The sequence below is a fragment of the Lytechinus pictus genome, chromosome 11 (genome assembly GCF_037042905.1).
Source record: "Lytechinus pictus isolate F3 Inbred chromosome 11, Lp3.0, whole genome shotgun sequence".
NCBI classification, from domain to species: Eukaryota; Metazoa; Echinodermata; class Echinoidea; order Temnopleuroida; family Toxopneustidae; genus Lytechinus; species Lytechinus pictus.
Window position 1 is genome coordinate 26,321,754 of NC_087255.1, and position 27,242 is coordinate 26,348,995.

Genomic DNA, 27,242 nt, shown 5'->3' on the forward strand with positions numbered 1-27,242 from the left:
ACTCACCAAATACAGAGACCGAAGTTCTAGCGCGAACTGTACAGGGGACTCAATGGCCATATGTTTATGTACTTAAGATCGGATAAAACGGGGAAGTGAATTTGCGCGACAGCCGAGGTAAGTCACTGTTTTTGTTCCTTTTAACTTGATTTTTCTCCGTTTTGGGGCAATTAATGCCAAGAGGGAATATTAATTTGCATTTTGGTCGCGTTAATTTTCAAAATTTTTATTCATTAAAGACAAAAATTGAAGAGCCCCGACGGGGGGATTTCGCATTGCAAGTCCCCTAATGGTGGCTGCACGCTAGCGAGCCGTCTGTGTACGAGGAGAAAAAAAAAAAATGTTAAAAAACTCCTCGAAACAGACGGCTGCCAGCTGTCTAGTGTTGCTGTAGCTTGTCTGTGGTCTATATTATGGTTGTTCCACTTTATATGTTTGTCATTTTGCCTCCGACGAAGATTCTGCTAGGATCGAAAGCTTAGACCCCTTTTGACTTTCTAATTTACCCAATTGGCTCTCTTTTATTAGATAAGCAGTTTTCAGCAGCTTCTTTTTGCCATTAAAAATTTAGAGGTTTGGAGACAGAAAACAATTAAATTGATGAAAAATGGACCTAACCCGTTTTGACAAAATATGAGTTCTTCAAAAGAGTTTGGTTGCAAAAGGGTTTAGGTCCACTCGTTTTTTTTTTAGTCTCTCATATTGCAATATTCTTTAATGCGAAACTGAATTTTCATTATACCCTACCATGAGAACATCAAATTGGGTATAAAAGAAGTCTACCTGTCTTAAATCTATTTTTAAATATTCTTTTCCAAAAAAAATCTGTGTGGACCTAGCCCCTTTTGCAACTAAACTGAAATGGACCTAACCCCTTTTGAAAAATAAGTGATTTTTCTTTGCCATTCTAGTTCACTTTTTAATAGGAATTTTAACTTTTCTTTGGTATCATCTTATAGAGCTATCAAAAATCTATACATTGAGACATAAAAGTCAAATTTGATGAAAAATTGACCTAACCCCTTTTGCAAGTGAGCTCTTCATATAGATAGATGGAAAATATCATTGGTATACCTACTCCTGTGTTAAATTTTGTTTGTGTTATTAAATTGAAAATTGGACACGAGAAGTAAACACTGATTGTCACCACTTCTGCTCACGTCATCAGCAAACCTTATTTCACGCTTGGTCAATGGCCTTTTATTTAAAAATATTGTAACTATATATTTATAAAAGGATATTTCATGGAGTATTGTCACATCCCACATTTTGTAATGGTTCGTTGAATTACTTTTCAGATGCTTATGGATAAACAGTACATTTTTTCTAGATCAATTCTAAGAATTTTCGCCTAGTATTTCCAATTATTTTTTTCTTCAGGGTGATTTGATATGTACATAAATATGAACTTTAATCTATTCCACTTTAGTCATTTGTGAATAGTTAAACCGTGAAAAGCGTGATGATAAATTGTTATTACAAGTTATTACCAAGTCAATTGTGATTATTTGGAGTAATCTTTGGAAGCATCCCTCACTTCTTCATAAGACAGCAATCTTACTTATAAAAATTGCCCAATGACTGGTATAGAGACTCCATGTATCATTTAAAAAAATCACTCAATTCATTTGGGTTGAATAGACTTAAGGTTTTTTAAGGGCTTTGTTTGGCCAGGGTCCCGTTGCATAACAGTGACTATTATGGTAACTTTACCCTCTAACGATAGCTACCATGGTAACATTGATCAGCAGCCAATCAAAATCAAGGATCCCATGCAAGTTACAATTGCATGGCCAAGTTACCATAATGGCAACTTGTATGCAACGCGGCCCTGGTGTATGAAAATCATTTTTTGTTTGCTCTTCCGTTGCTTTCTTTTAACTCTTGCTGCGCTGATGTTGCAATTTTGCACATTCGTACAATTTAATTCAACACTCGTAATAATTATTTTTCTCCCTTACCTTAATACCGGGGAATACGATAAATAGCTATAGTTCTCGGGTAGCGTCTATTCAATAAATATCAATATTGATGGTGAAATTTGGAACTCTATATTCAAAGATGATATCATGAGTACAATTGTCATTATTTTACCCCCAAAATTAATTCAGCGTCCATAGAGTTTGCATTAGCATTTTTCAAACATAATTATGTAACAAGTGTAGCCGGAAGTCTATGGAGCAATCCATGCGAAGGCCGTGGAACCGGGAGGTGGGGGAGATGGGGGCCTAAGCCCCACTTTTTGACCACTTTTTTTTCTTCAAATCACCAGATCTTATTGCGATTTTTTTTGCATGGTTTATCACCCCACCCCCCACCATTCTCCATCGGCTCAGCCTATCCCCGTTTACTTTCAAAACAGTTCCCCGGACCTGCCAAAGCGATGCCATATTGGCTGATGGGTGCAGGGGCGGATCCAGGATTTTCCAAAAGGGGGGCACATTTTTCCTGAGGGAAAATTTGACAAGCAAAAAAAAAGTCTTCACTTAAAAAAAAGGGGGCACACCTCTGTTTTAATGGCATTTTTACATTACAAATTCAAATTTTGCTTCTCAAGGGGGGGGGGGGGGGCACGACTGGATCCGCCAGTGGATGGGTGATATCAATGGAGGTAGATTAGATCGCAAAAGTGATATGTAAAACAAATATCGTGTCATATAATATAGCGACTGACATTGAAAGGTTTGGATTCAGGATTGGCCAGAGAGGGGGGTCGTTGGGTACACATAATATTGCAAATAAACAAAGACAGGTAGTAGTAAATGACAGGAAACTAAAATACGGCTACTCATAATTATTGCATGCAGGCCGATTGTTGGTGGTAATTGTTTATTAAGGTAACTCTGATTAATACAGTATTATTAATTAAAATAGATTCTCACGGTGATTGTAATTCTTTAAAAAATATTAATTCCACTCTAAAAAGTGAGGTAGAGCGTATACTCAAAATCCTAACACGCCCCTGACTTTACAGTGCCCTAAAAAAATTGGGTTAGGAAAATCGTGCAATTCCCCCTTGGAAAGTAGTTGTTTTCTCACTTTTGGGGTTATTATGACCATTTTAATTATGTATTCATTCGTTTATCTGTATATTTATCTATCTACTTATTTATTCATCTATATGCTTGTTTGTTTTAAATACGAACATTTAGGAGTGACAATATTTTACGTCATGTTTAGCAACCTTAAAATCTAGAATATATGCACTTTCTTTTTATATGCTTTTGGAAAAAAATTACCCCTCTTCCCTCCATGTGTAAGATATGTTTTTTTACTTATGTCAAGCAGCAACGGATTTTGATCAAAACAAGTATCATCAAACTCTATTTGATACATCAAATGTTATTTTAAAGTGAAAGGAAAACTATGATACAAAAAGGGAATGTGGTTTTGAGTTTTATTGTTTCATTGACGATATCCAAGGCTTAACCCTTTCCTGTGTCTTCAATACCATGAATACATTTTAGACGGAAGTGCAGACATCCACGCTTTCTGACTGATATTCAAATTATCAGTCGCTGAAATTAAAATGAAAATGAAAGGAATACAGAGTCACAACTCAATAGAATCGTATATATCATACTGTAGATAGGAAGAAAAACTCTGCTATTTCATATGAGTTAATGTTTGTTTGCTTTTATTTCGGTCATGGATTAAAAAAAGTATCAAATTAAAGCATAATATTAAGAAGAAAAGAGCAAGTTTTCTCTAAATCAAAATGGAATGACTTTTAACGGGGTTTAAGTACAATAATTCAATATTAGTGTACCTACTCTAATAAACCAGCCTGTAAAAAGAAGACTGAGTACATGAATAGAATAACATCCCAAGTCAATCTCTTGGCCGGGGGGTGATCTTGGGGGCCAGTGGCACTTTTTGAAGCCCTGAAAAAGTTTTTTTTACGCAAGAAAAATGCCCCCTCACGAACGTATAATGTGCCCCTTTCACAATGACCCGTTTTAGGTGTTACAAAGTGCCCTTTCTCGTATAAGTGATGATTTTTAAGAAAAAGTGCCCTTTTCCTTGTGCCCCCTCCCCACTTTCAACTTCGATCCGTTGCCCCTGCTCTTGGCCAAATAAACATGGATTATCGTTGCTTTAAAAATATAATTTTATCTTTCCAAATTTCATAGAAAGCTTTTTGTACGTCATAATAAGAGTGAATTCTGGTAATTCTCACCATTTATTTCAATGTGTGCTCTCTCAACATTTACACCAAAAATTGTATAGCGTAGGAGCTTTATATGAACAGTATAGTGAAATAGTGTAAGAACCATGATCAATGCATAAATTAGCATTTTTAGTTAAAATAAATAAAAATCTTATTATTTCATAAGAATATACAGCATTGTCAATTATATCGCAAACTGCTATCGATAAAATTTTCGCGGCTCTCGCGAGATCGATCGGCTGCCGAGATCTCTATAAAAAAAATCTATGAAGGGGGCGGCGTAGGCCTATATCACCCCCCCCCCCTCCCGGCCTCGGCCATAGAAGAACCACAAAAGCCCTGTCTGGTGCTCACTCATCCATCTCCTCATGAATCACTTTTTCTTCTTGGAGGAGTTCGCAGTTCGCTAAATACACTCAATGTCCTTACCGTCATAATAAATCCTTTACGATTTACACTGTGGTACGAAAGTGCTTATTCATTTCTAAATCCAATCACTGTGACGCGCTGCGGACTTGCAATGAGATAATTTAGAAATAAATAGGAAACAGAACGGGAAAACCCAAGTTTGCTTTCGGTCATTTAGGCTCTCGTCATGTCAACATTCATATCTCTTCCTGTCAATACTGGCAGTTCGTCTACGGTCTGAAAATAGGATCAGAAAGGAATACATGTACCTCTGTCCATCAGCAACACTACTATTTGGTCTCGAATATGAAGTTAACAAGAGAAGAAACTGTATATTTTGTTATCCTCACTGTAGCCATCTTGTCTTCTGAAAGAGGAAAGAACTTTCTTTTTAAAAAAGAAGAAGCAAGTGCATACCGAGTTACCAAGAACGCATATAGCGTTTCCATTTATTCGAATGCAGGGTAAAAGAGCACTGTCGATTAAGTTACTTGCTCACGGGCATCATCAAGGGGGACCGGGGACAATTGTAACAAAATTTACTAGATTTGAATCATCACCTTTTTAAAGCTACTTGTTACCTGTTCAAACCTAAATAAAACGAAAGATGCATATCTTGGTTTGACATATGAATGGATTAAGTTTAACAATTAATTTAGAAGGTATTATCATGTCAAAACAAGAGGTCAAGTGATACAATTATTGCCCCACAACACGGGGTAATTGTAGCACACCTATGAGTCAATTGCAACACATGGAATTTTAACATTAGTTTTTCTTTATCAAAGTTTATGCACTTGACAAATGCAAGATTTTTAATATATAATTTTGTACAACATGAGCCCCATATATTATAGCAAAACATGACAATGCTCGACTCATTTACATTATATTTTCCACTTGCTATTATTATTTGGGTTCTGTTTCTACTTTTAAATAATCAATATGAACCTACCCAACATCTCTTTAAATGGACGACTGTGGTAAAACCCTACACATTGTGCTTTTAAACTTAAATGTATTCCCTTCCCAATAAATTAATGTTATTTCTTAAAGATTGGGAAATTTGAAAAATATGCCACTTTTTCTGACAAAATCAATATTTATTTTCCTTGTTAACAAACGTATCAAACGTAACAAACGTATCAAATCCCGAATGAGTGTTTTCTTCAGATATAATTTGTACGAAAGACATGACTCGTTCCCTCTTTCAATTTAATCCCTCCAATTAAACTTCCTATATATCTTATATCCTAAGTAATAAAATATATATCAATGCTTAACAAAGGGGTGTTGGGTATTTTTATTACCTGTTTGTATATAGGCTATACTAAATTTTCACTCTGTACAAATTCATGTAATTTAGCCTTTCGCTGCGAATTGGATTTCATTAATAAATATAGTTTATCCATATCTATGTTGGATAGATATGTTCAAAATTATTATTTCTTATGTAAATTGTAAGCTTGTAGAAAAGCTCACCATTTTTTTTTAAACAAAGCATTATGATTAACAAAACGTTCTCATATTTTAGCTTATCGACGAGGCTATTCTGTGCTGTGCTTTTATTTCCAATGAGCGTTTACTCAGATTTACAATTTTGACAATAGAAGAACCTATAATAGTACAGCCTCCTCGTGTTTTTAAATCATTCTTTTCTAGTAAAGTGATATAGATAATGAAATTAAAAAAAAGCACAAAATCACGGAGTAACCTGATTACAATTAAACAAATAATACGCAAACTTTATAGGACAAATTTCCTATTTTGCATTATAACAAAAGATTTTGGACAGATATATGTTCAGTGATGTAGATCTTATTTCTAAACTTATATAACTTAATTAACCTTGTAAACAAAAAAAATAATAGACAGGTACGTTTCAAGTTATGCAATTCTCTTTCTTGAGCTTTAGTTTTAACAATTTAAAAGTGTCAGGGGCAATTGAAACATGGTGTTACATTTTCCCCCGAGGAGGGTGGCCAAATTTGGAAAGATTTTTTTTCTATCTTAGCATGGGTGTTCGTCGTTCAAATGTTAGTCAAATACACTTTCTTAACATATAAAAATGACAGCTATAGCTCAATTACATATTTGTCCAAAGGGAAAACATTATGTAATGTGAGATTTTACTTTCCTACAAAAAAAACCCCAGTTATTTTGCTGTAAAACGTTCCACGAACTGTTATATTTTCTTACACCCGAAAAGCATGTGGAGCGATGAAATGCGCATGCTCTGTAAAAAGCTTATATCCTTGTAGCTTGTTTCTGCTAGCAATGGGAGCCTCTGTTACAATCTCCCCTACCGTGACCGGGGATCGGACCCTGAACATTAAGCGATTCTGGTTGTTATTATTATAATGATGATGATTATCATTTTCATTATTATCACCTCTACTACTGCTACTTATACCAATGCTACTGCTACTAATACCAATACTAACTTACTAACTTACTAACTTACTAACTTATTACTACTACTACTACTACTAGGCCTACTACTACTACTACTACTACTACTACTACTACTACTAGGCCTACTACTACTACTACTACTACTACTACTACTACTACTACTACTACTGCTACTAGAACTACTACTACTACTACTACTACTACTACTACTACTACTACTACTACTGCTACTAGAACTACTACTACTACTACTTCTACTACTACTCTACTACTACTACTACTTCTACTACTAGAACTACCACTACTACTACTACTACTACTACTACTACTACTACTACTACAACTATTACTACTACTACTACTACTACTACATCTACTAATACAACCACTACTACTTCTACTACTCCTACTTCTACTACTACTACTCCTACTTCTACTACTCATACTTCTACTACTACTACTACTACTACTACTACTACTACTACTTCTACTACTACTTTTACTACTACTGCTACTACTACTATTACTACTACTACTGCTGCTACTACTACTACTTCTACTACTCATACTTCTACTACTACTACCACTACTACTACTACTACTACTACTTCTACTACTATACTACTACCATACTACTGCTACTACTACTATTACTACTACTACTGCTGCTACTACTACTACTACTACTACTACAACTACTACTACTACTGCTGCTGCTACTACTACTACAACAACTACTACTACTTCTACTACTCCTACTTCTAATACTATACTTCTACTACTCCTACTTCTACTATTACTACTACTACTACTACTACTCCTACTACTACTACTACTACTACTACTTCTACTATTACTACTACTACTACTACTACTACTAGTCGTTGTATAAGTGAGCCCATTTGGATGACTACTGTCTGGTGAATCCCCAGCAGCACGGGTTTATGAAAGGTCGTTCATGTGTAACACAATTGATGAATGTAACTAATGCCTGCTGGTTGAATATTCTTGACAAACCCTGTCCTCCAAAAAGTGATGCAATTTTCTTAGACTTTGCCAAGGCATTCGATGTTATGCCTCACGATGTACTTTTGATGAAATTAGCTACACAGTTTAATATATGTGGTAATATCTGGAAATGGCTTAAGTCTTTCTTACAAGACCGTCAACAGCGAGTTGTTTACAAAGGCTGTTACTCAAGTTGGTACTCGGTTACTTCTGGAATACCACAGGGTAGTGTAATCGGCCCGCTCCTGTTTGATTTACTCATTAATGATATTTTTTCTAGAGTCATGTCTGGCACTGGTCAGATGTTATTTGCTGACGACTCACTGGTTTTTCGTGCTATCCATACCCAAGAGGACGAAAATTTATTGCAGTCGGATCTGACGGCAATCAGTGACTGGTGTAAGAAAAATGATATGAAACTTAACACTTCCAAGTGCAAGGTTATGCGAATAACCCAAGGTAGGAATCCTGGGCAGCCTCATTACCATATCAACAACTTTGCTCTCGAGGTTGTCTCAGAGTTCAAATACCTTGTTGTTATTTTAAACAGCAGAACGATCTGGTCAAATCATGTTGATTATGTAGTATCAAGGGCAAACCGTCATTAGGCTTCATTATCAATGTAGCAAAACATCTATCCAGTGACACTTTAATGTGTTTGTCCAAGAGCCTTGTTCTCCCACTCATTGAATATGGGCAACCAGCCTGGTTTTTACATAGTAAGGGACATATTGATAAAATTGAAAAAATACAAAGGCGAGCAACGCGCATTATTCTCAAGCAGAGAAGACAGGAAATGGAGTATCTCATACGTCTTCAAAACTTGAAGTGGTACACACTCAATTCTAGACGGAATTACCTTTTGATGAGTTTTTTGCCTTATAAAATGTGAAGCTGTTGAATATAATATCCATGTTAATCCCAGATATTTTGAATGGATTCAATTCAAACATCTAAAAGCTCGCACCCAAAGATTGCATGGTTCTGCTATTCATACATTTCCTCGTGTGTGGGATTCACTACCTTCTACTTTAAAGGTAGATATTGTACTACTGTCCTTTCACACCTGGCTTGATAAATTAAAACAACATGTATTATCAACCGGTTAAATATAAAATCATTTTATTCTTAATTTATTAACTAATTAAAATTTAAGCTCTGACAACTTTCCAGATTTGTGTAAGCTTTATGTTGTACAGTGTACATGAGACTCTGACGTGTGTGGGTTTTTTTTCTGAATTAATTGTTCCAAATTCCTTACATTGATTATAATTATTTTCAGTATACATCAATGAATTTGTAAAATTTGCTATTGGTCATATATTGCGGGGGGGGGGGGGGGAGTAATCTCTTGTCTCAATCATAATGTTGGCTTCTCAGCCTACACGTATAGGGTCTAATCAAACTTAATTTATATGCCAATCATTTTGTATAGATGCATGCTAAATCATTTATTGCACAGCGCCCTCTTCATTCAGATTGTGTCAATCTGGGCACGTGCTCACATTTAATTTTTTTTTTCTTGTGAGCTCTACTTCTACCCAGGTTGACACTTATTCTTTTTTATTCTTTATTTGATTCTAATTTAATTTGTCATCTTCAACAACTATATAGTTGTATTTTACTATTTTGTATTACATGTATGTTATCTTTGTAAAGTCACATGGATTGGAAAGGAAGACCTTCGGGTTATAGTTAGGGCCTATTTAGTTAATCTTTTTCCTTTCCCGGCATCCATGTGACTCTCCTATTCCTATTGTTTGTATATGTTGTTTATGTGTTTGATTATGCCGAATAAATAATAATACTACTACTACTACTACTTCTACTACCACTACTACTACTATACTGCTGCTACTATTACTACTACTGCTACTTCTACTACTACTAGTACTACTTCTGCTGCTGCTACAACTACTATTACTAGGACTAATACTATCTATAATAATGATAAAAATACTACCACTGAAATTATTTATACTTTTAGCGCCATCAGGACTATACTTCGATATCAATATGAACAATTGCTTCAAAATCTTCACGATTATATCATAAATTACAGTAAAAAGTCAGGGATCCTCCCCCACATGGCACAGACTAGATGATGCAGTCTATCTAGTGGAGAGCTCCACCGTGCTATCATTCGACCAGGCGCAGTCTCGGTGTCAAGAATACGAATCAAATCTGGCCAAAGTTGACTCCGATGAGATCCAGGTATGTTCAAAGAATATGCGAGTATTCAGGGGCGGATCCACGATTTTTATTTGAAGCAAATTAACAATGAAAAGGGGCCCTCGATTCAAGAAGTGTCATATCGTGGCCCTTCAAAAATTTGCAGTAGCAGAGGCAAATTAATAAGATAATATATTATGATTCCAATACACCTATGGTTCCCCCTCCAAGGAAATTATAATGATAATAAAGCAAGCAACCTAAAAAAGAGGAAATAAATATAAAATGGTTACCCCCAAAAAAATCCCACTTTCGATCTTCGAGGTTGGTAGGCCTACAACCCATTAAGGGTACAAAATGTATGTAAAACTTTGGTTCTAAAGGGATTGGACGCCCTTTTCCCTTCTCTTGGGCCCGTACTTGTGAGTAGCTTATTCGATGATCCGTTGAAGTATAGTATTTTGCGTGACTTTTAAAGGATAATATTATAAAAGGTATTAAGCATTTTCGTCAAATTTAGGCTTTCTTGACGACATTCGTCACCCCTCCGCTCCAAGATACCAGATGTTTTAGGATTGGTGCAACTGACAGAGTGGAAGAAGATCAGTTTAAATGGCTTGATGGAACATTAGTGACGTAAGCAACACCATCACGATGTTAAAAAAAAAAACATGAATATTGTATGACTGATCGGATATTTGCCTTCCCAAAAATGCAATGAGGACTTGTCAGGTTTTATAAGTAGCATAAAGCTTATACCCTCGTTCTTTCTCGATCCAAATTCCGTACGTAATTCAGATAAGATTATAATGATAAAAATCAATATTCCATTATAAGTGAGCATATCAGTCATTGTTATCACCAAGAGTGATATTATTACTTTTCAGTAATTATTCTGATAATCATTATCGTGAATATCATTATGTTATCAAAATATCTATTAGCTCTAAATTGTAGGGATATTGTGCCCCCATAATAATAATAATAACAAGAATGTCGATGATAATAATGTGATGACGATAAAAAAAGCAATAATGATAATTACTACTACTACTACTACTACTACTACTACTACTACTACTACTACTGCTGTTGCTGCTGCTGCTGCTACTACTACTACAACTAATGTTAATGAAATTTAATAATACATATCAATAATGATAGAATTGTAATAATGATAATAATTATAATTGTAATAATGAAAATGATGATGATAATGACAACAGTTGTTTGTAAGGCGGGGTACATAACAAGAATCACACGTGAATCCAATCAATAGAGTGACATTCTTTTTTGATTTGCTATTCCTTTCCGAAGGCTAAATTTGATGTTGGCCCTTGAAATTAAATTGATCAATGCAAAGCTTAAGAAAAGGAATGTCGTCTCGTACGCAAGAGATCAAGACGCCTCCATTCATCTTCAGTTGACCTACATCTATGATTTTTCCTACAATAGATATGACGGCTGGGCACCAAGTCAACCAGATAACAACGGAAATAATCAAGACTGCGCATGTCTCTGGTCTAGCAGGAGAGAAGACATACATGGACAATGGGATGATGATAGGTGTTCATCTAAGAGGAACTTCATTTGCCAAAGAGGACTTTGTGAGTGAAAATTATATTTATCAATAGGCATCAGTGTGTTTTGAGTTTACTCAGAGGTGTTTACATGAGATAATAGGGCATTTTTGCAATTACTGCGCAGAAGCTTTCAACAACTCACCCATTCCTTTGAGAATGCAAGTCAATTAAATCCCGATGGACAGTGGAGAGGTTTTTGTCGAAAGTTGGTGGACCTGGACAGCAGATCATCCGAAGATTTAGACCAGACAAACATTGCAAATATGTTGTTTCTCCGGAGTCCTGGGGGGCGTTTCATCAACATTTTCGTCCGACAAGTTGTCAGATCTGACATCTTTCTCTGATGTTGATTGGCTGAGAGGTACCGTTACTATGGTAACTGTCGGATAAAATGGGACTTGTCGGATAAAACGTCCGACAAGTCCTTTCATGAAACGCCCCCCTGGACAACACTGCTGTTTTAATTTACCGATTTCGACAAAGGCTGTTTTGTCATCGAAGGGCTTTCGACAAAAGATTGTCTGCGTTAAAGAAGCGTCTGGATAGTGATTACGAATACTCTCTATAGTCGTAGGGCACTCACCATTTTCTTTTTTTTTCTCTCTGATAAGCCATGAATGTAAGGGTGAGGTCCTGCTTGCAGAGAGAGATTGAATGCGTAAACGATTTTCTTTTTAAAATGAGAGCATTTTTCGGCCAAGCTGAGGAAATTGTACTTTACTAAAATTGGTACAGGTGCATTAGATTTTGAAGCACTTTGATATCAAGCTTTCGAATTTTGCTAAAAGAATTAAAAAAATTATTTCATTTTTATGCTCATACTTGCAAGAGATTTGTAGACATTTTGGGTCCATTCCACAGTAAAAAACAAAATAAATGAACAGCACGTTCTTTAAGCCAACCACTCTAACGACAAATTGTTTAAACTTTTTGAAATTGCTTAAACTTTTTAAAACTTGTTTAAAACTTTTAAACAACTTGTTCAAACTTTAAGCGACTTGTTTAAATCTTTAAACAATAATTGTTGGAGTGACTGGCTTAGACAACTCGCTTAAAATTCTAAACAGCGTTTTTACAGTGTTTATTCTTTCTTGAAACCTTTTCTGAAGACGATTTCGAATTCATAACCCCCCGAACCAATCCGGGATTCGCTCTGGTCTACTGCGCCGTCGACGTTGATTCCGAAGGAGAAACACTGTTTCCTGATGATGTCAAGCTGTCCATCGGTCAAACACTTTCGTCCTCGAGGCCGATTTCCTTCTCATCCACAAGCCGCGATGGTGAATTCCGTAATAACAGTTACCTCCTAGGCAACCTAAGCGATACTGACCAGATTTTCTGTTACGTGGGCGAGTTACCGAGTCAGTTGGACTCCTTTTCACTTGCTACTCTTTCTCCAGAATTTAATTTTTATGGTAATAACTTAATGAAATTTCATCGCCAAACTTAAATGATTGTATAACTTCCCAATGAACAAAATTATGTTATAACATTTATTGTGTAGGCCGTTTTATTTTTCTCAGATCAAAGCGTTGAAACAATGACCTTAGACAGGGATTAACATTATCCATCATATAAAAGAAATTTATCAATAGGGCCTATAGCTTATTCCTGAATCTAGTACAATGAATATGTTAATGATTTACTGTATAATAATTTTATGAGATAAAGTAATAAAACAGGACCTCCCCGTATCATCATCATTAGTTTTGTTCTAGCCATTATTATTAGTAGTAGTAGTATTAATATACGAATACAGGAATATTTTGACACTCCTTGCTTTCTCACATTCTATTTAGTGGCAGGGGCGGAAATCTTTCCCAAAAGGTAGGGGGGACAAGGGGCTGGAAAATTTGACAAGCAAAAATAGGTTATCATCACAAAAGTAAGGTCATCTCGTCCAAAAATACAGGTTTTATTTCGATTTTGAATGATGTATTTCTTACCATCATAAAATACCAAAAATAGTAGGGGGACATTTGACATTGTGTCCCCCCTACTATTTTAAGTAGGGGGGACACGTCCTCCCTGGGATTTCTGCCCATGTTTAGTGGATATTATATAACGTTGTCGCTGATCATGACGTCCTAGTTTTATTTATCTGTTTACTTATTGATATTGTTACATAGGCCTACAATATATGCATGCTCTGTAAGAACTTGTACTTTGATATCTTCGTTATTTTAGCTTTACCACAACTCACCACCGGCCCAATACCAGGAGAAATCACATCGTCATCAATCGCTGTCTTCTGGAGCCATTGGACATCATCTTTTGACTCCGGTGATGGACCGGTTGTTGGTTACCTCGTCTATCAGCAACCTGCCGGGGAGGACTGGACAGAGGCCGGTGGAATAGACTCAGGATTGGAAGATGGTGATCCCAAACGAATCATCGAGTTTTTATTGACTGGGTTGGACCCTGGAACTGAATATAACATCAGTGTTTCTGCCGTCAGAGAAGGTTCGGGTGGAGAAGGTCCGAGGGGTCCTCTTGTGTCTGTCAAAACTACTTCGTATGATGGTAAGTTCTGTAGTGGTGACCAATCTTATGAGGATCCGTCTCGTGCAGCGAGTGATCATCTTTTTTGTAGAAGTCATGGGCCATGATATAACAGCATAATTACACAGGACCAAGTATGCAAAAGCCCGAGATATCTACAGCATAAATACATTTTCGATTTCTATTACTGTCGGATATGATTGTGATGCCGTAGTCGGTTGTTCAGGGGTCCTGAAGCGCATACATGAATACATTTACGTAAGTTCGGGGTTCGATTCTCGGCACTGCGATAATGCGCTCGATCAATAACTTATATGAATCGTTTCACCCTACATAAAATAGATGAAAATGCATTATCATTGCCAACGTGTCAAACTGTTAATATATTTATGAATTGCTTTTTTTTTTAGCTTTTCGTGCGAAAAAAAATCTGTATTACTCTGGCACTTGCTTCATGATAATTATATAATCTAAGCCAATGTGCAATCCTATGCGGATAATGAGTAAGCAGTGGCGGATCCAGGGGGGTGGCGCAGGGGGCGCGCGCCCCCCCCCTAATATTTGAGCGGCGCCGAAGGCGCCGCTCAAAAAAATAAAATAAAAGTAAGATAAAGAAAAGGCGCTGCTTGAAAAAATAAAAATAAAGGAAAGAAAAGAATAGGCGCCGCTTTAAAAAATTATACACTTATATAATATTAGCAACAGTAAGGAAAGACTTTCCCCCAGCAAAGCACAATCATATCATCTTCCTTATCTTTTCTTTTAACTACCCTTTTCCCAACAACTTCGCCGGTTAAAAATAATCAGCAGTGCGCTGCCGGCATATAACTGGCGCCAATCAAGAATAATCAGCGCCACCTTAATCTAAATCGGCGCCGGACAAGAATAATCAGCGCCATTTGGTTATAAATCGGCGCCAGTCGAGAAAAATCGGCACTGCCAGAGTCTTAACCGGCGCCGATCAAGGATAATCTGCGCCACCTAAATCTAAATCGGCACCAGATAAAAATAATCGGCGCCATCTGGTTATAAATCGGCGCCGGCACAGAAAAATCGACGCTGCCTGAGTTCTTAACCGGCGCCGATCAAGGATAATCAGCGCCACCTAAATCTAAATCGGGGCCGGACAAGAATAATCAGCGCCATCTGGTTATAAATCGGCGCTGCCAGAGTCTTAACCGGCGCCGATAGAGAATAATCAGCTCCACCTAAATCTAAATCGGCGCCGGGCAAGAATAAACGGCGCCATCTGGTTATAAATCGGCGCCGGTAAAGAAAAATCAGCGCCATCTGGTTATAAATCGGCGCTGCCTGAGTCTTAACCGGCGCCGATCAAGAATAATCAGCTCCACCTAAATCTAAATCGGCGCCGGACAAGAATAATCAGCACCACCTGGTTAAAAATCGGCGCCAGTCAAGAATAATCGGCCTCTCCTGGTTCTAAATCGGCGCCAGTCAATTATGAATTGCCGCTGCCTGAATCTTACGTGACGTCGGTAAAAATAATCAGCACTACTTGTTCTAAATCGGCGCCGGTCAAGAATAATCAGCGTCCCCTGGTTCCAATAAATAGGCGCCGGTAGAATAATGAAGAAGGGCCTATTGCCAACCAAATTTAGATCGACGCCGGTCAAGAATGATCAGCGGCACCTGGTTATACATTTTATTGAAGAATGGTCATAACAAAGCTTATCGCATATACCCTTACAGAGTGGACTGGGGCGGGGCAGTTGCCCACAGAATGACAGATGTCATGAAATCTTTAATTTATTTTAAAAATCCCAGAATCATACAAAAAGCGTAGAGCAAATCTTTTGATTTTGATCTTATTTTCCAATGCTTTAATAAAAAGAAGGTCAGTCACTTTTCTTCTTTCCACATTCCACATTGTGCCACCTCTATGGCCTTTAGTTTAAGACAGCTACTATAGTGTTTTATGAAGATGATTCGATATTTTAGCCCAAAACTTTGCTAAAACCCGTTGCTAGTACCGGGGGGGTATAATTACGCAACCAGTCGTATATTGAGATTGAGCTACACAACTCGTTCTTTATTTAAAATCGTGCTTAAATTATCCGCTTCTCAGATTGGAATATAAAATTTTTTCAGCTCGCGCTTCGCGCTCGCATCATTTCTGGAGCAAAACCCCATACTTTTCATGATTAAATAGGTGAATAGAATGTCCCTTTTTCAGGACTAAACGTCAAAAGAACTCCCGCTTCGATTTGCAATAATCTTTTGCTGGATATAATCTTGTTCTTTATTACAAACGTTCATTAAACTGTCATTTTTTTTCAGATCGAAATATCAAAATTTTAAGCTCGCGCTTCGCGCTCGCATCAGTTGTTTTTTTAGATACCCACCTTAATCATTGGTACCAAAAATGCATAGAATATCAAGCTTTCTGGTCAGAATATAAAGAAATTTCAGCTCGCCCTCGGCACTCGCATTATCTGTGTAGTGAGATATGTATCCTCCTCATGAGATACTACAAACAGTCCTAAACAGGCACCTTTTTCCTGTTTTCAGGTCAGTATACTAAAAAATTTCAGCTCGCGCTCGCATTAATTTTTTGGTGAGATATGTGTTTCTATCTCATGAGTCATATAAATATATATATATGCATATGTGTGTGTGTGTGTTTGTGTGAGTTTGTTTGTTTTGTGTGATATCGAGCGCCTTTGGAAAGTTGATTCATGATTTTGCCCCCCAAATCTTAAAAAAGGATCGACGCCCCTATGTATATATATATACATATAGTAAAAAAAAACTTGTATCTCTATTAATATACAAAAGTATTGGCCTCATCGCAATAAAAGGGTTAATGCACGAGATTTTGAAATCGCACATAACATGCATAATTTGTGTTACTTTTTGCTTGTTTCTTTCTTTAATAAGTTTTTCAATCTCTCTCTATAATTATGTTTTAGAAAGATTATATGTTTAAATTGATGTATATTTCTGTTATAATGAGATATGTTTAAGTGGACTTCAGGGAATGGTCGTACGCAGCAAGGGGGAAGGGGGGGCACATTCGCGATCTGCTATTGTGAAAAACAATTTTTTTTCCCTTAACATTTCATGAAAACTATGAAAAATTTGCAAATGTGAGATGTGCACCAAATTTTCGAGTCCTGCCCCCCCCCCCCCGGAAATATTAACTGCGTGTGGTCATGCAAAATGGCATGACTGGAAATCCTACATTTTGAAAAGAGCATTTGACAGGGTCAGACTTTACCCCTTTTTCAACATTTTCTTTTATGGCGCCGGTGAAGTGCAAAAATATGTGCGCCGCTCGGCAGTGCGCCCCCCCCCCTTCGCCAAAAGCTGGATCCGCCTATGGTAAGGACTGTGTATTGCATTATTCCGAGTATGATGTTTCTTTCATGTTTCAGGCAGTGCCTTTCAGGAAGACTCTCGTCGCGTTTGGATTGCTTTATTTCTGGTTTCATTTCTCGGAAATCTCATTCTTCTCGCTGTTCTTTTGATTATATGGTAAGTATGAAAACATGACACCGGCCCACAGGGATAGAAACAAATAGAGATTTCGCTGACCTTTATTTTCTATCATATTTGTCCCTAAATTTGAAATAAAGTCTAATGCGGAAATTTACAGTAAAAAAATATTGATAAACTGCTTGTTAATACTAGAATCATGTGAATTCAATTAGAGTAAGGTTTGCATGTAGTGTTGGTGAATCTATGCTGGCCTACTTTGACGTATGCGAGCGAAGAGGCAAAGATCTAAATGGGTATGTGACAAAAAAGTGACATATCAACCGAAACAGATTACTTTATGTGGTACAAAAAAAAATGATAACCTCTACCGGACGAAATTTGACAGAAAAATGCGAATGCTGCTATGAATGGTGGCTAATTAATCAACGTACTAGTCGGTGTCAATGTAAATTACAAAAAATAGCTCTTTGATCGATTATCATAAGTTTTTACACTTGTTCCCTTTTGTCAACGTAGGCCAGCAGGACCAATACTAGATGCCTTACATTTTATCATGATTCTGGTATCAAGATTGTTTAGCTATAAATTTCCGGTTGGTCTTTCACCGCTTCGTGTAGGCCTACTTTCCGTTTCGTCTCACCCCCGCAAATGGAAAATATAGTACTCCATGTTCGATCGTCTACAACCAGATCGTCTACTTACCATTTGAGTATATTGCCATAAAACCTATTTACCTTCTTGTCCTAATTCTATTTAGGCTATACAAATTTCGTCTTACTGGTCTAACACAACATGTATATAATTATGGTTATATAAACTCTTTATGAACCAAATTTTCAGATAAATTAAGAAATATAATTTCAGCTAAATGAGGCAAAAGGTGGGCATATTTCATATCAACTTCCGTTGCATTTCAAGTAATCACTCCACAATTATTTACAGATTTTTTTAAAATAGATATTTCTTTAATATTTCCATGTATTTCTGTTATCATGGGATTCTGCCCCATCCTTCAAACTTACAGTATACTATTAAAAGAAAATCATCCCGATTCTTTTTACAAACAGCAAGTGGAAGCAGAAGAAGCAGGACCTGTCTCACTTACGTGCTGCCCCAATAAGAGCAGGGGGAGGAGGAGCAAGAGGAAGCGACCCAAAGAGCTCCCATTACGAGCTACCTCAACAAAGTGGAGTCAGGCACGAATACCAGGGTCTTAAGGTGACTGGGAGCAGCGCTGATGAATACCAATGTCTTAAGATGACTGGAAGAAGCGCTGATGAGCAGGTATACGCCGACATCGAAGATCCAGAAAAAAACTACATCAATATCCCTTCTTAAAGACATCGGATACCATTTTACTACTAATAAAAATAACAATGAAATTCCGATTTCATATAGCGGTTATACATCGGAGCGGCATCTCTAAGCGCTTTATAGATACTGTACTATTACCCCGGTCATCGGATCCTGGCATACCCGCACTTTCTTGACTCCATGGTCATGCTCGTGAGCATTGGGATTTCAAAAATCGTTTTTATTTTCAATTTCTATGCAATACTACATAGGCTTTTGCATCCTACCGTATATCTCTTTAACAGCTGGATGGAGAGCGACATAGTTTGGGTCGATGCCTTGCCAAAGGACGCTAGGCCGCGGTGGGATTCGAACACTTGGCCATCTGATAACAAGGCGAGAGTCATGCAGAACCTGCTACACCACGACGCTTCCGTTATAAAGGCCTTAAATCCAGAACCTTGAAGTGTGTTGTATTTAATATAGGTGGTATGGATAACAAAAGGACCATGGAAGAAGAAATGTCGTGAAGACACTTTCAAGACAGCAGATCTCGGGAAAAATCAGTAAAATGAAAAGAACATTTCGAATGAAAATACCTGTGACTGAAAAAAAAAATAATGTGATTCATTTACTGGGGAGTAACAAATACATTTTATGGAATAAAGTTGGGAATGGTGTTTCCACTCACTTCATGTTTTACTTCTTTAAAGTGATTGGCTAACATTGATTTGAATTTTAAGACATCTGCGCTAGAAGGTCACACTTGTCACCTGTGTCTGTGACATGTTACAAAAATGAAGCCCAGAAAAAATCGCGTCCGAAAATCATTAATTAGTGCTTTAAAAAGTGAAACATAAAGTGACCGGAAACACCATCTTAATTTCATCCCATACACTTGTGTGTTCTATTTAAGTGTATTTAAGACGCCTAATTACAAAATCAGGGTTTGCTTTGTATTTTTAGCTTTTCATTCTCAATAATGGTTGTTTTCAGGTTTTTTTAGTTCTAGTACATGTTATACATGTTTCATCTTGGTTTGAGAATTTTTTAAATCGACTGCTCACAAAGTTAAATAATACCTTTAAAGCACTAAACAATAATTTTCAGGTGCAGTTTTACGTGTGTGTGTGTGTGTGTGTGTGAGTGTGGGTGTGTGTCTGGGCTTTGGTTTTACAATATATTACTGACACATGTGACAAATGTTAACTTGCGGCTCAGAATTTTTTTAAGTCAAATCAGTTTTTACTAATTCCTTTAAGTACAACATTAGCAATTCACGTTGCATATTCCTGAGGCATCATGTACATGTAGGTCTATGTATATTCGTGATATTGATCCATCTATGAGTGTTGCCGTAGACTTCTTTCTCTTGATAAGCCTCCCTAAAAATAATTACACTCGCGGTCATTAATTTCTTTCCAAACTATACTCTTGAATGCATCGTTCATATAATTATACATGATTATTTGTTATTACTCAACTACTTTCATATATTTATTGGATTGTTACATTCCAAATATAATTTGAATTGCAGTTATCTTCATGATTTAGAAACCTACAGACTGAATTTATTTTTATTTTACTGTAATGTTTTCAAATATTAAAGTCAAATGAAATAAATTTGAGAAGTACATTTCAGTTGATGTCTATTCATTTCTTTACATATTCAAAATCAATAAAAGAAAATAGTCCTCTACCTTTTTCTCTCTATCGACTGGGGCATTAATCCGAGGAAATACGGAGGGGCTTAAAGGGATGGTCCGGGCTGAAAGTATGTATAGCTTAATAAATAGGGTAGAATTCACAGAGCAAAATGCTGGAAATTTCATCAAAATCGGATAACAAATAACAAAGTTATTGAATTTTAAAGTTTAGCAATATTTTGTATTTTATTACATGAAATTAGGTTTATTCAATTTTTTTCCTCCAAGAACTAGAAAAATTGGACTGACAACTGATTTAGTGCATTATATATTTATTGCTGCAACTTATTTTTTTATAAGGAGACATATTATTCACACAAGTATGAAATAATGAAAAAAATATGATTTTATGTAATAACATAAGAAAACGGAAAGTGGAGATGTGACATCATCAGCCCACCTAATGAATATTCATGACGACTGTTTTCACAAAATATTGCTAAACTTTAAACTTCAATAACTTTATCATTTGTTATCCGATTTTGATGAAATTTTCGGCATTTTGCTCAGTGAGTTCTACTCTATGTATTAAGATATAAATAATTTCAGCCCGGACCATCCCTTTAAGAGAAAATATTATCCACAGATTCATTGGTTGCCTACCAGTGTTATAAAACAAATAATTTAGAGGATTTAAAGTCGGTACGTTAGTGGCAATGCAAGCATCTCGGGTATTGGCAATGTTAATGTAAAAGCGCATTCTACATGTTCTAAATACACCTACGGACGCTGTATCGCACGGACCATCATACTCGAAACTCTGCATTATTTGTATATAAAATACACATATTATGTCCTTTTGACGGTGATGATGGCGATTATCAAATCCATGATGATCGGAGAAATGACGAGACATGATTCAATTAAACTGGCAACTCCAAGTATACAGAACATGATATCAAATGATTCGGTGGCATTGTACGCAGCACCTGTTGAAAACAAATGATACAAAAGATTCTTAAATTCATTACAATGATGCATATCTTTATCGTCCAATAACCATGATAACTTAAAACATAAAAAATACTATGAAAAATATCTCACATTCCCTGTAGTGTTTTATAAAAAAAATGTTTGTAAAGTTCTCGTGACCATTTGAGCCCAATTGTTTTTATTGAGTTTTCAAGAAACTCAAATCTTAAGATGTTAAGTAATTACAATCTAGAGGAGTGAAAAAGTAGCAATATTTTTGAAAGTTTGTACGCAATGGTACAATGAAAAATGATGTATTTCTTAAGAATTTGTAATTACCGTACATATAATTGTTTTAATAGTCAAATTGATTTGTTCCTTGTCAAACAGCTCAATATGCTCCAATACACAAAACGTCTAAATATATTCTAAAGAACTCAGTCATATATTATATAGAGGACATTTTGGCAATATGCTATTTGTTGTAGTACTAATCCGAAAGTGGAAGTGCTTAGAGGAAACAAAAAAATTTAATAAACATCCCCCGTTCCCGATGATTTTTGCTTTCATTTATATTCGTCTTTTCGTAACCAGAATACATGGAAAGGGGATTAAAACATAATGTCGTAAACCGGAATCCATATTTCGAATGAATACACCATTGGGTTATGAAAAGTTGACATTATCTTCAAGAAAGAATGGACGTCAATGCATGCTTCATAGTTTTTCTGTTTAAAATTCAATTTTCTTTCTGTACCTTCGCCTTAACTGGGTTCTCTTAAAAAAACAAGACAAACATGGTACCAAAAAAGAAAAAAAGAGAAAACTAGATTTAAAAAATCAAATCTTTTGTGACATACCAATGATAAAACCGGCGAATGACTCTCCTAAACCAAAGATCAGTGATACTAAAATCATTGCAGATGGAAATCTTTCTTCTGGGACACTGCTCTTGGAAAGCAGTGTAGCACTGATGACCTTCACCCCCCCTGCAAAGGCATTCACGGCCGCTAAACAGCCAAGAACGAGGAAACGCTTGGTGAAGGAATTGTAAAAGTACGCCGCTGCCGACAGGATGCAGACCAAACTGTAGATGATCTGTGGTCTAATGTTGAATCGGGCAGAAAGGAGTCCCATGGTGAGTCTTCCAGAGATGTTCGCAGTCCCACCAACGGTTGCAAGTAAGACTGCTCTGTCGGGAAGGATACCCTTGGCTTCGGCATTTGGGATCAAGAATACAATCCAACCATAGTAGCTGACGGCAGAAGCCACCTCGGCCAGGCAGAATATGGTGAAGCGAGGGTATTCATAGAGGAGTTTTAGGTCAAATGTATCCAGAAACATCTTTCTTGCGATCTTGATGATAGAATGGAAGAACCCATCTTCATTCCAACCATCTTTCACCCCGTCACCACCACCACGACGACCACCACCACCCCCACGACCATCACCATCACCACCGCCATCGTAATCATTACCATCGGCGTCAACACCATCTTCACTTCCGGGACCAAACGCATCTCGTTCATTTATCAAGGATACTGTTAATTCGGGGTCTTCATTAACCTGTGATGAGTGTGATTTTGCCGATCTGACCTTTGGTTCAGCATGCTGATGATCACTGGTCATCATAAGCAACGCCGTTACACAGGAGTGTAGGTTCAAGGCCCCTATGACAAGAATAGCTCCTCGCCAGGAGTAAACCTCGTCGAGAAGTTCTGTAAGTAATGGGAGTGTCATCATACCAACACCACTGCCGAGGAGGACAATGGTAGAGGCAATCTCAAAGTGATCTGGAAAGTAATAGATCACACTGATCTGGGCAGGAAGGATGACTACGCTATAACCAAACCCTGGTAATGAACAGAATAGAGGTAACAATATTATTAAGTTTTATGTTCTCAGTGTTGCCACTCATATTCGAAATACTCTCTCCTTGAAGAGTTAGATATAGTTTTGTAAAGACCATCCTCTTCCTTAAATTTGCTATGATAAGACTATTACGTCTACGTTAAGTGTACTTTACAACACTATGTACGGTACAAACTGTCATAAGGCTAAATTTTGGAATTTTTAGGAGCCAAGATATGTTTAGTATATTGGGGTCATAAAAACGAGGGAGCGGAGTGATCGGGCGAGAGCTATTAGGTTTTGAAAGTAATGCGAAATCGGGTTAATTTAAGCATTCAAATGCGTTCAAAGATTAATTCGTTTAGACATTAGATCAGTGTTTTGATATTTCAGATTTGATAAGTTTTGTGTGTGGGGGGGGGGGGGGTGAAGCAAGTGATGTTTGTACACCCCACCGTCAGTTGATTCACCAATAAAAGAATAATGCATTTGAATGGGTTCTAGTTTAACCCACAAAACGGTTAATTCCCTCCAAGAAGTTTATCAAAATTTTGATATTGGTCGATTAATGTCAATAACAAATAAAAAAACATTATAATGATTATACTGACCAAAAAAAATCGTTCAATCAGTTATTCAAATATTTGGACGATATTAGCATCAGCATTTAATTTAGGTAAGTTCTGAGTAGAACACTGATCTTGAGTATTCCTTGCAATATTATCCGCTCTTTGTCCAGGAGAACTTTGCTGAAAAGAATACACAACTACAGTCCTTTTGAGGACCTATACTAGCAGGGGTTCTCAAACTACGGCCCGCGGGCCGGATCCGGCCCGCGGAGCTTCTCAATCCGGCCCGCGAGACTCTGCTGGGTTTTTTTAATCACTTTTAAGTCACAATATGAATCATAGCTCAATATGATTACATTGTGTATCCATGAAAAAGTAATAAAAGTAATGACAGTCAAATAAATTTGACTTTTAAGCAAAGTTTAGTGGAGTCTTTTCTGTCTGTTCGATCTACTTTCTTATTAGATGACCTGCGCTGTTCTCACCATGTTTGGATGTACATAATACAGGTGCGAAAGTGCATTTTCCACAATGAATATTTTAAAGAACTATCTCATACTGCAGTACCTTTACAGGGCCCGCGGAACGGTTTTCAAAGTGGGGAGGGGGGGGGGGGTGTGGCCATGCAAAAAATCACAATCATATGGTTATTTTTATGTTTTTGTACATGGTTTTGGAAAAAAGTGGGGCGGGGGGGGGGGGGCTTCAGCCCCCCCCCCTTCCGTGGCCCCTGCTTGACCAGTGAACATTTGCACCAATGCGTTCGTCTGGCAATTACACCTTTTGTGCCAAGGTTCAAGCACCTTGTTGCTGACAGTGTCACTTTTCCCACATTGAAAGTGATTATGAGACTGACATCCTTGTTAGAGTCTACAACAGACATGCTCTATTATTCAATCTACTTTTACAAAATAATTTATTTGATACTTCAAGACATTATCTGTCTCCCCAATACCAGGTATGTATAGGTACAATCTAGATTCCTTTTAACAAAGTACTACAATTTTGTTATCATTAATATTGACTCTCGCTGTATTTTGATTTTTTTTCTTTTAATTTTGCCTGCGTTCCATATGAAACTGTTATAAATTTGTTGGATGTTGGATAAATGCTCCCAAAATAAGGGCCAGAGTGCACAAGAGAGCATCTAGGACCCCAACCGCAAGGGTCTTTGCGCTTCGCACAAATTTTTTTTTTTATAAGTATCCACTTCACTCTGGCCCTTTTAGGTTTACTTGGAGTCTCATCTGGCCCTTCAAAGAAAAAGTTTGAGAAACCTTCTACGCTCACAGAGATCATTGTCGTACTTTATGAATGTTCAACATTACAATAATTAACTGATAACATACCTACTAAGATCATTAGTAGAAGAAAATGTACCCAAGCTGTTGCAAAACACATTAGGCTGAATCCTGTACCAGCTATGACACTGCCTGCGAAGACGAGTTTACCGGCTGAAAACTTCTTAAGAAGGGGAATATTCATCACCGCTGAAAAAAAACGACAACAGGGCAACACCCGAATACATTTCCATTACTGATTCAAGGAATAAAACATATAACCTATCATAGTTATTAAGATAAGTGATTAAAATGTTAACTAAAAATTATAAAAAGTATATAAGTACTGATATTATTAATATTAAAAGGTATATAAATATGTTACATGGACACCATGGTTTCCATGCAAAGCCATTTCACATTATTTTGATCTGCGACCTTTTGGTACACGATAGGCTGCAACAGGCATCAATCGCTAGCTGTCTTATAAGATCACATAAAGGCTCTCACAAATGCAACAGCTGTCGTACAACAAAAGCGACCAGTAAACACCGTTGAAGAAATAAGTCGCATTTGCTCGCACAACGCTCGTGCGAGAGGCATTTGCGTTCACATGCAAATGTTGCAAGACTGATGGCGAGTGGTTCTATACCAATCCCAACATGCACGACCGATTGCATCGTATTGAGAGTCGACGTACGTGAGGCAACGCGATCGCTCATGCGATTGAATGAAACCGGTGAGAGCGTTCGTGTTAGTGATGTGAGGTTTAAAACCTCCTTAAACAATTGAATGATATGCAGAAGAATATAGGTACAAAACAAGAAGAAACTATTAGAGGACCCTAGGAACTCTCTGACTGAAGCTCATTTTTAATTCCCCTACATCACCCCGAGGAACGGTCGTATGTATCATGCGCATGCGGTAATGCAACGTTCTAAGCCGTGTTGCGATCGGTCTTGCAACAGTCTCATGGTCTCTATGTTATCGCACCCGCGGTCACAAGACTGGTCTGTGAAGATCGCTAGCGCACGTGCAGGTGTTGCATGACCTCCAGCCGAATAAATGAAAAGTCGTGCCAAATTAAGTCGTGCAACTTTGCACAATGCAATATTCGCCGCGACAATCGCAAGACTGACCGTATACGATCTGATGCGAGTGAATCGACATCGACCGCGCCAAATTAAAGAACTCGGGAGCGTTTAATCAACATTTTTGTCTGACAATTAGACAGTAACTTTGTCGGATCTGACAACTTTCCTTGATTTTGAATGGCTGAGAAGCGCTCCCAGATCACAATATTATTGCGTTTCTTGGTCTTGGTCCATATCGAGGAGATATAAAGAGAAGGGTCTTACCAAAGAATTGTGCAACGCTATGAGATAGTCCAATCGCAAGTCCGACGACACCAATTGACGTTTGGAATTCGTTTGCCATTTCCTCCAGGATGACGCCGAGTGATTTTATCGATCCGATGTCGAAATATCCGACGGCGAATAATCCCACGAGGACCAGCCATCTTTTCATTGAATGGGGTCTACTGCGCTGCGAGTCCATTATTGTCATCAGAATCTAACCTGTGGATTCAAAGTTCATAGACTCTGTAATTAGACAGTTTTCCATATCGTGGTTACGGGACAGTGTTTTGAGGGCGATCATTGCCGACAGAACAGTGCGATTTCGCTTGAAACAGTCCACCTGGCAGTGTGTGACGAGATAATAATACATGTTTAAGTCTGGGGGAGAGACTAAAAAAAGGATATCGCTAGGTGAACAACGGACCTGTGAGTCGATCGGAATCGTCATGTGTATATATTTGTAAATAAACTGTTTTTAAACGATTTGACACGGCGTGGCTTGTTTGCTAATTCAGGAGTGTCTGAATGGAGAACAAGATTCAGGAGGTTTACGTT

At 37.3% G+C, this 27,242-nt stretch overlaps 2 protein-coding genes across 3 annotated transcripts; one reads left to right on the forward strand and one right to left on the reverse strand.

Moving 5' to 3' along the window:
• LOC129271086 (uncharacterized) lies at positions 1 to 20,652 on the forward strand. Of its 2 annotated transcripts, XM_064106233.1 has the most exons (8): positions 4,798 to 4,953; positions 10,063 to 10,216; positions 10,695 to 10,810; positions 11,630 to 11,781; positions 12,867 to 13,172; positions 13,945 to 14,280; positions 17,655 to 17,754; positions 18,786 to 20,652. In XM_064106233.1, the coding sequence occupies exons 1-8, from the start codon at positions 4,886 to 4,888 to the stop codon at positions 19,054 to 19,056; spliced, it is 1,503 nt and encodes a 500-aa protein (XP_063962303.1). In that variant the 5' UTR covers positions 4,798 to 4,885; the 3' UTR covers positions 19,057 to 20,652. The 2 variants fall into 2 exon arrangements, with proteins under 2 accessions (XP_063962304.1, XP_063962303.1); XM_064106234.1 differs by lacking the exons at positions 4,798 to 4,953; positions 10,695 to 10,810 and adding an exon at positions 1 to 117 and having other exon boundaries at positions 10,065 to 10,216.
• On the reverse strand, positions 17,802 to 26,908 carry LOC129271087 (monocarboxylate transporter 3-like). Its single transcript, XM_064106235.1, has 5 exons — positions 26,688 to 26,908; positions 25,399 to 25,539; positions 22,490 to 23,482; positions 21,274 to 21,646; positions 17,802 to 20,760 (listed from the first exon to the last, which is right to left on the reverse strand). The coding sequence occupies exons 1-4, from the start codon at positions 26,893 to 26,895 to the stop codon at positions 21,507 to 21,509; spliced, it is 1,482 nt and encodes a 493-aa protein (XP_063962305.1). The 5' UTR covers positions 26,896 to 26,908; the 3' UTR covers positions 17,802 to 20,760; positions 21,274 to 21,506.
• Between the last annotated feature and the right edge of the window lie 334 nt (positions 26,909 to 27,242).

What these genes read in the sequence shown, in the direction of transcription:
- LOC129271087 (XM_064106235.1), bottom strand. Translation starts at nt 26,895, where the DNA reads ATGACAATAATGGACTCGCAGCGCAGTAGACCCCATTCAATGAAAAGA. An exon ending in TCTACTAATGATCTTAGTAG is followed by an intron (nt 23,483 to 25,398) that starts GTATGTTATCAG and finishes GTTCATTACCAG; the next exon opens with GGTTTGGTTATAGCGTAGTC. An exon ending in ATTCGCCGGTTTTATCATTG is followed by an intron (nt 21,647 to 22,489) that starts GTATGTCACAAA and finishes TGTTTTCAACAG; the next exon opens with GTGCTGCGTACAATGCCACC.
- LOC129271086 (XM_064106233.1), top strand. Translation starts at nt 4,886, where the DNA reads ATGAAGTTAACAAGAGAAGAAACTGTATATTTTGTTATCCTCACTGTA. An exon ending in CATTTGCCAAAGAGGACTTT is followed by an intron (nt 11,782 to 12,866) that starts GTGAGTGAAAAT and finishes CCTTTTCTGAAG; the next exon opens with ACGATTTCGAATTCATAACC. An exon ending in GCTGTTCTTTTGATTATATG is followed by an intron (nt 17,755 to 18,785) that starts GTAAGTATGAAA and finishes TTTTACAAACAG; the next exon opens with CAAGTGGAAGCAGAAGAAGC.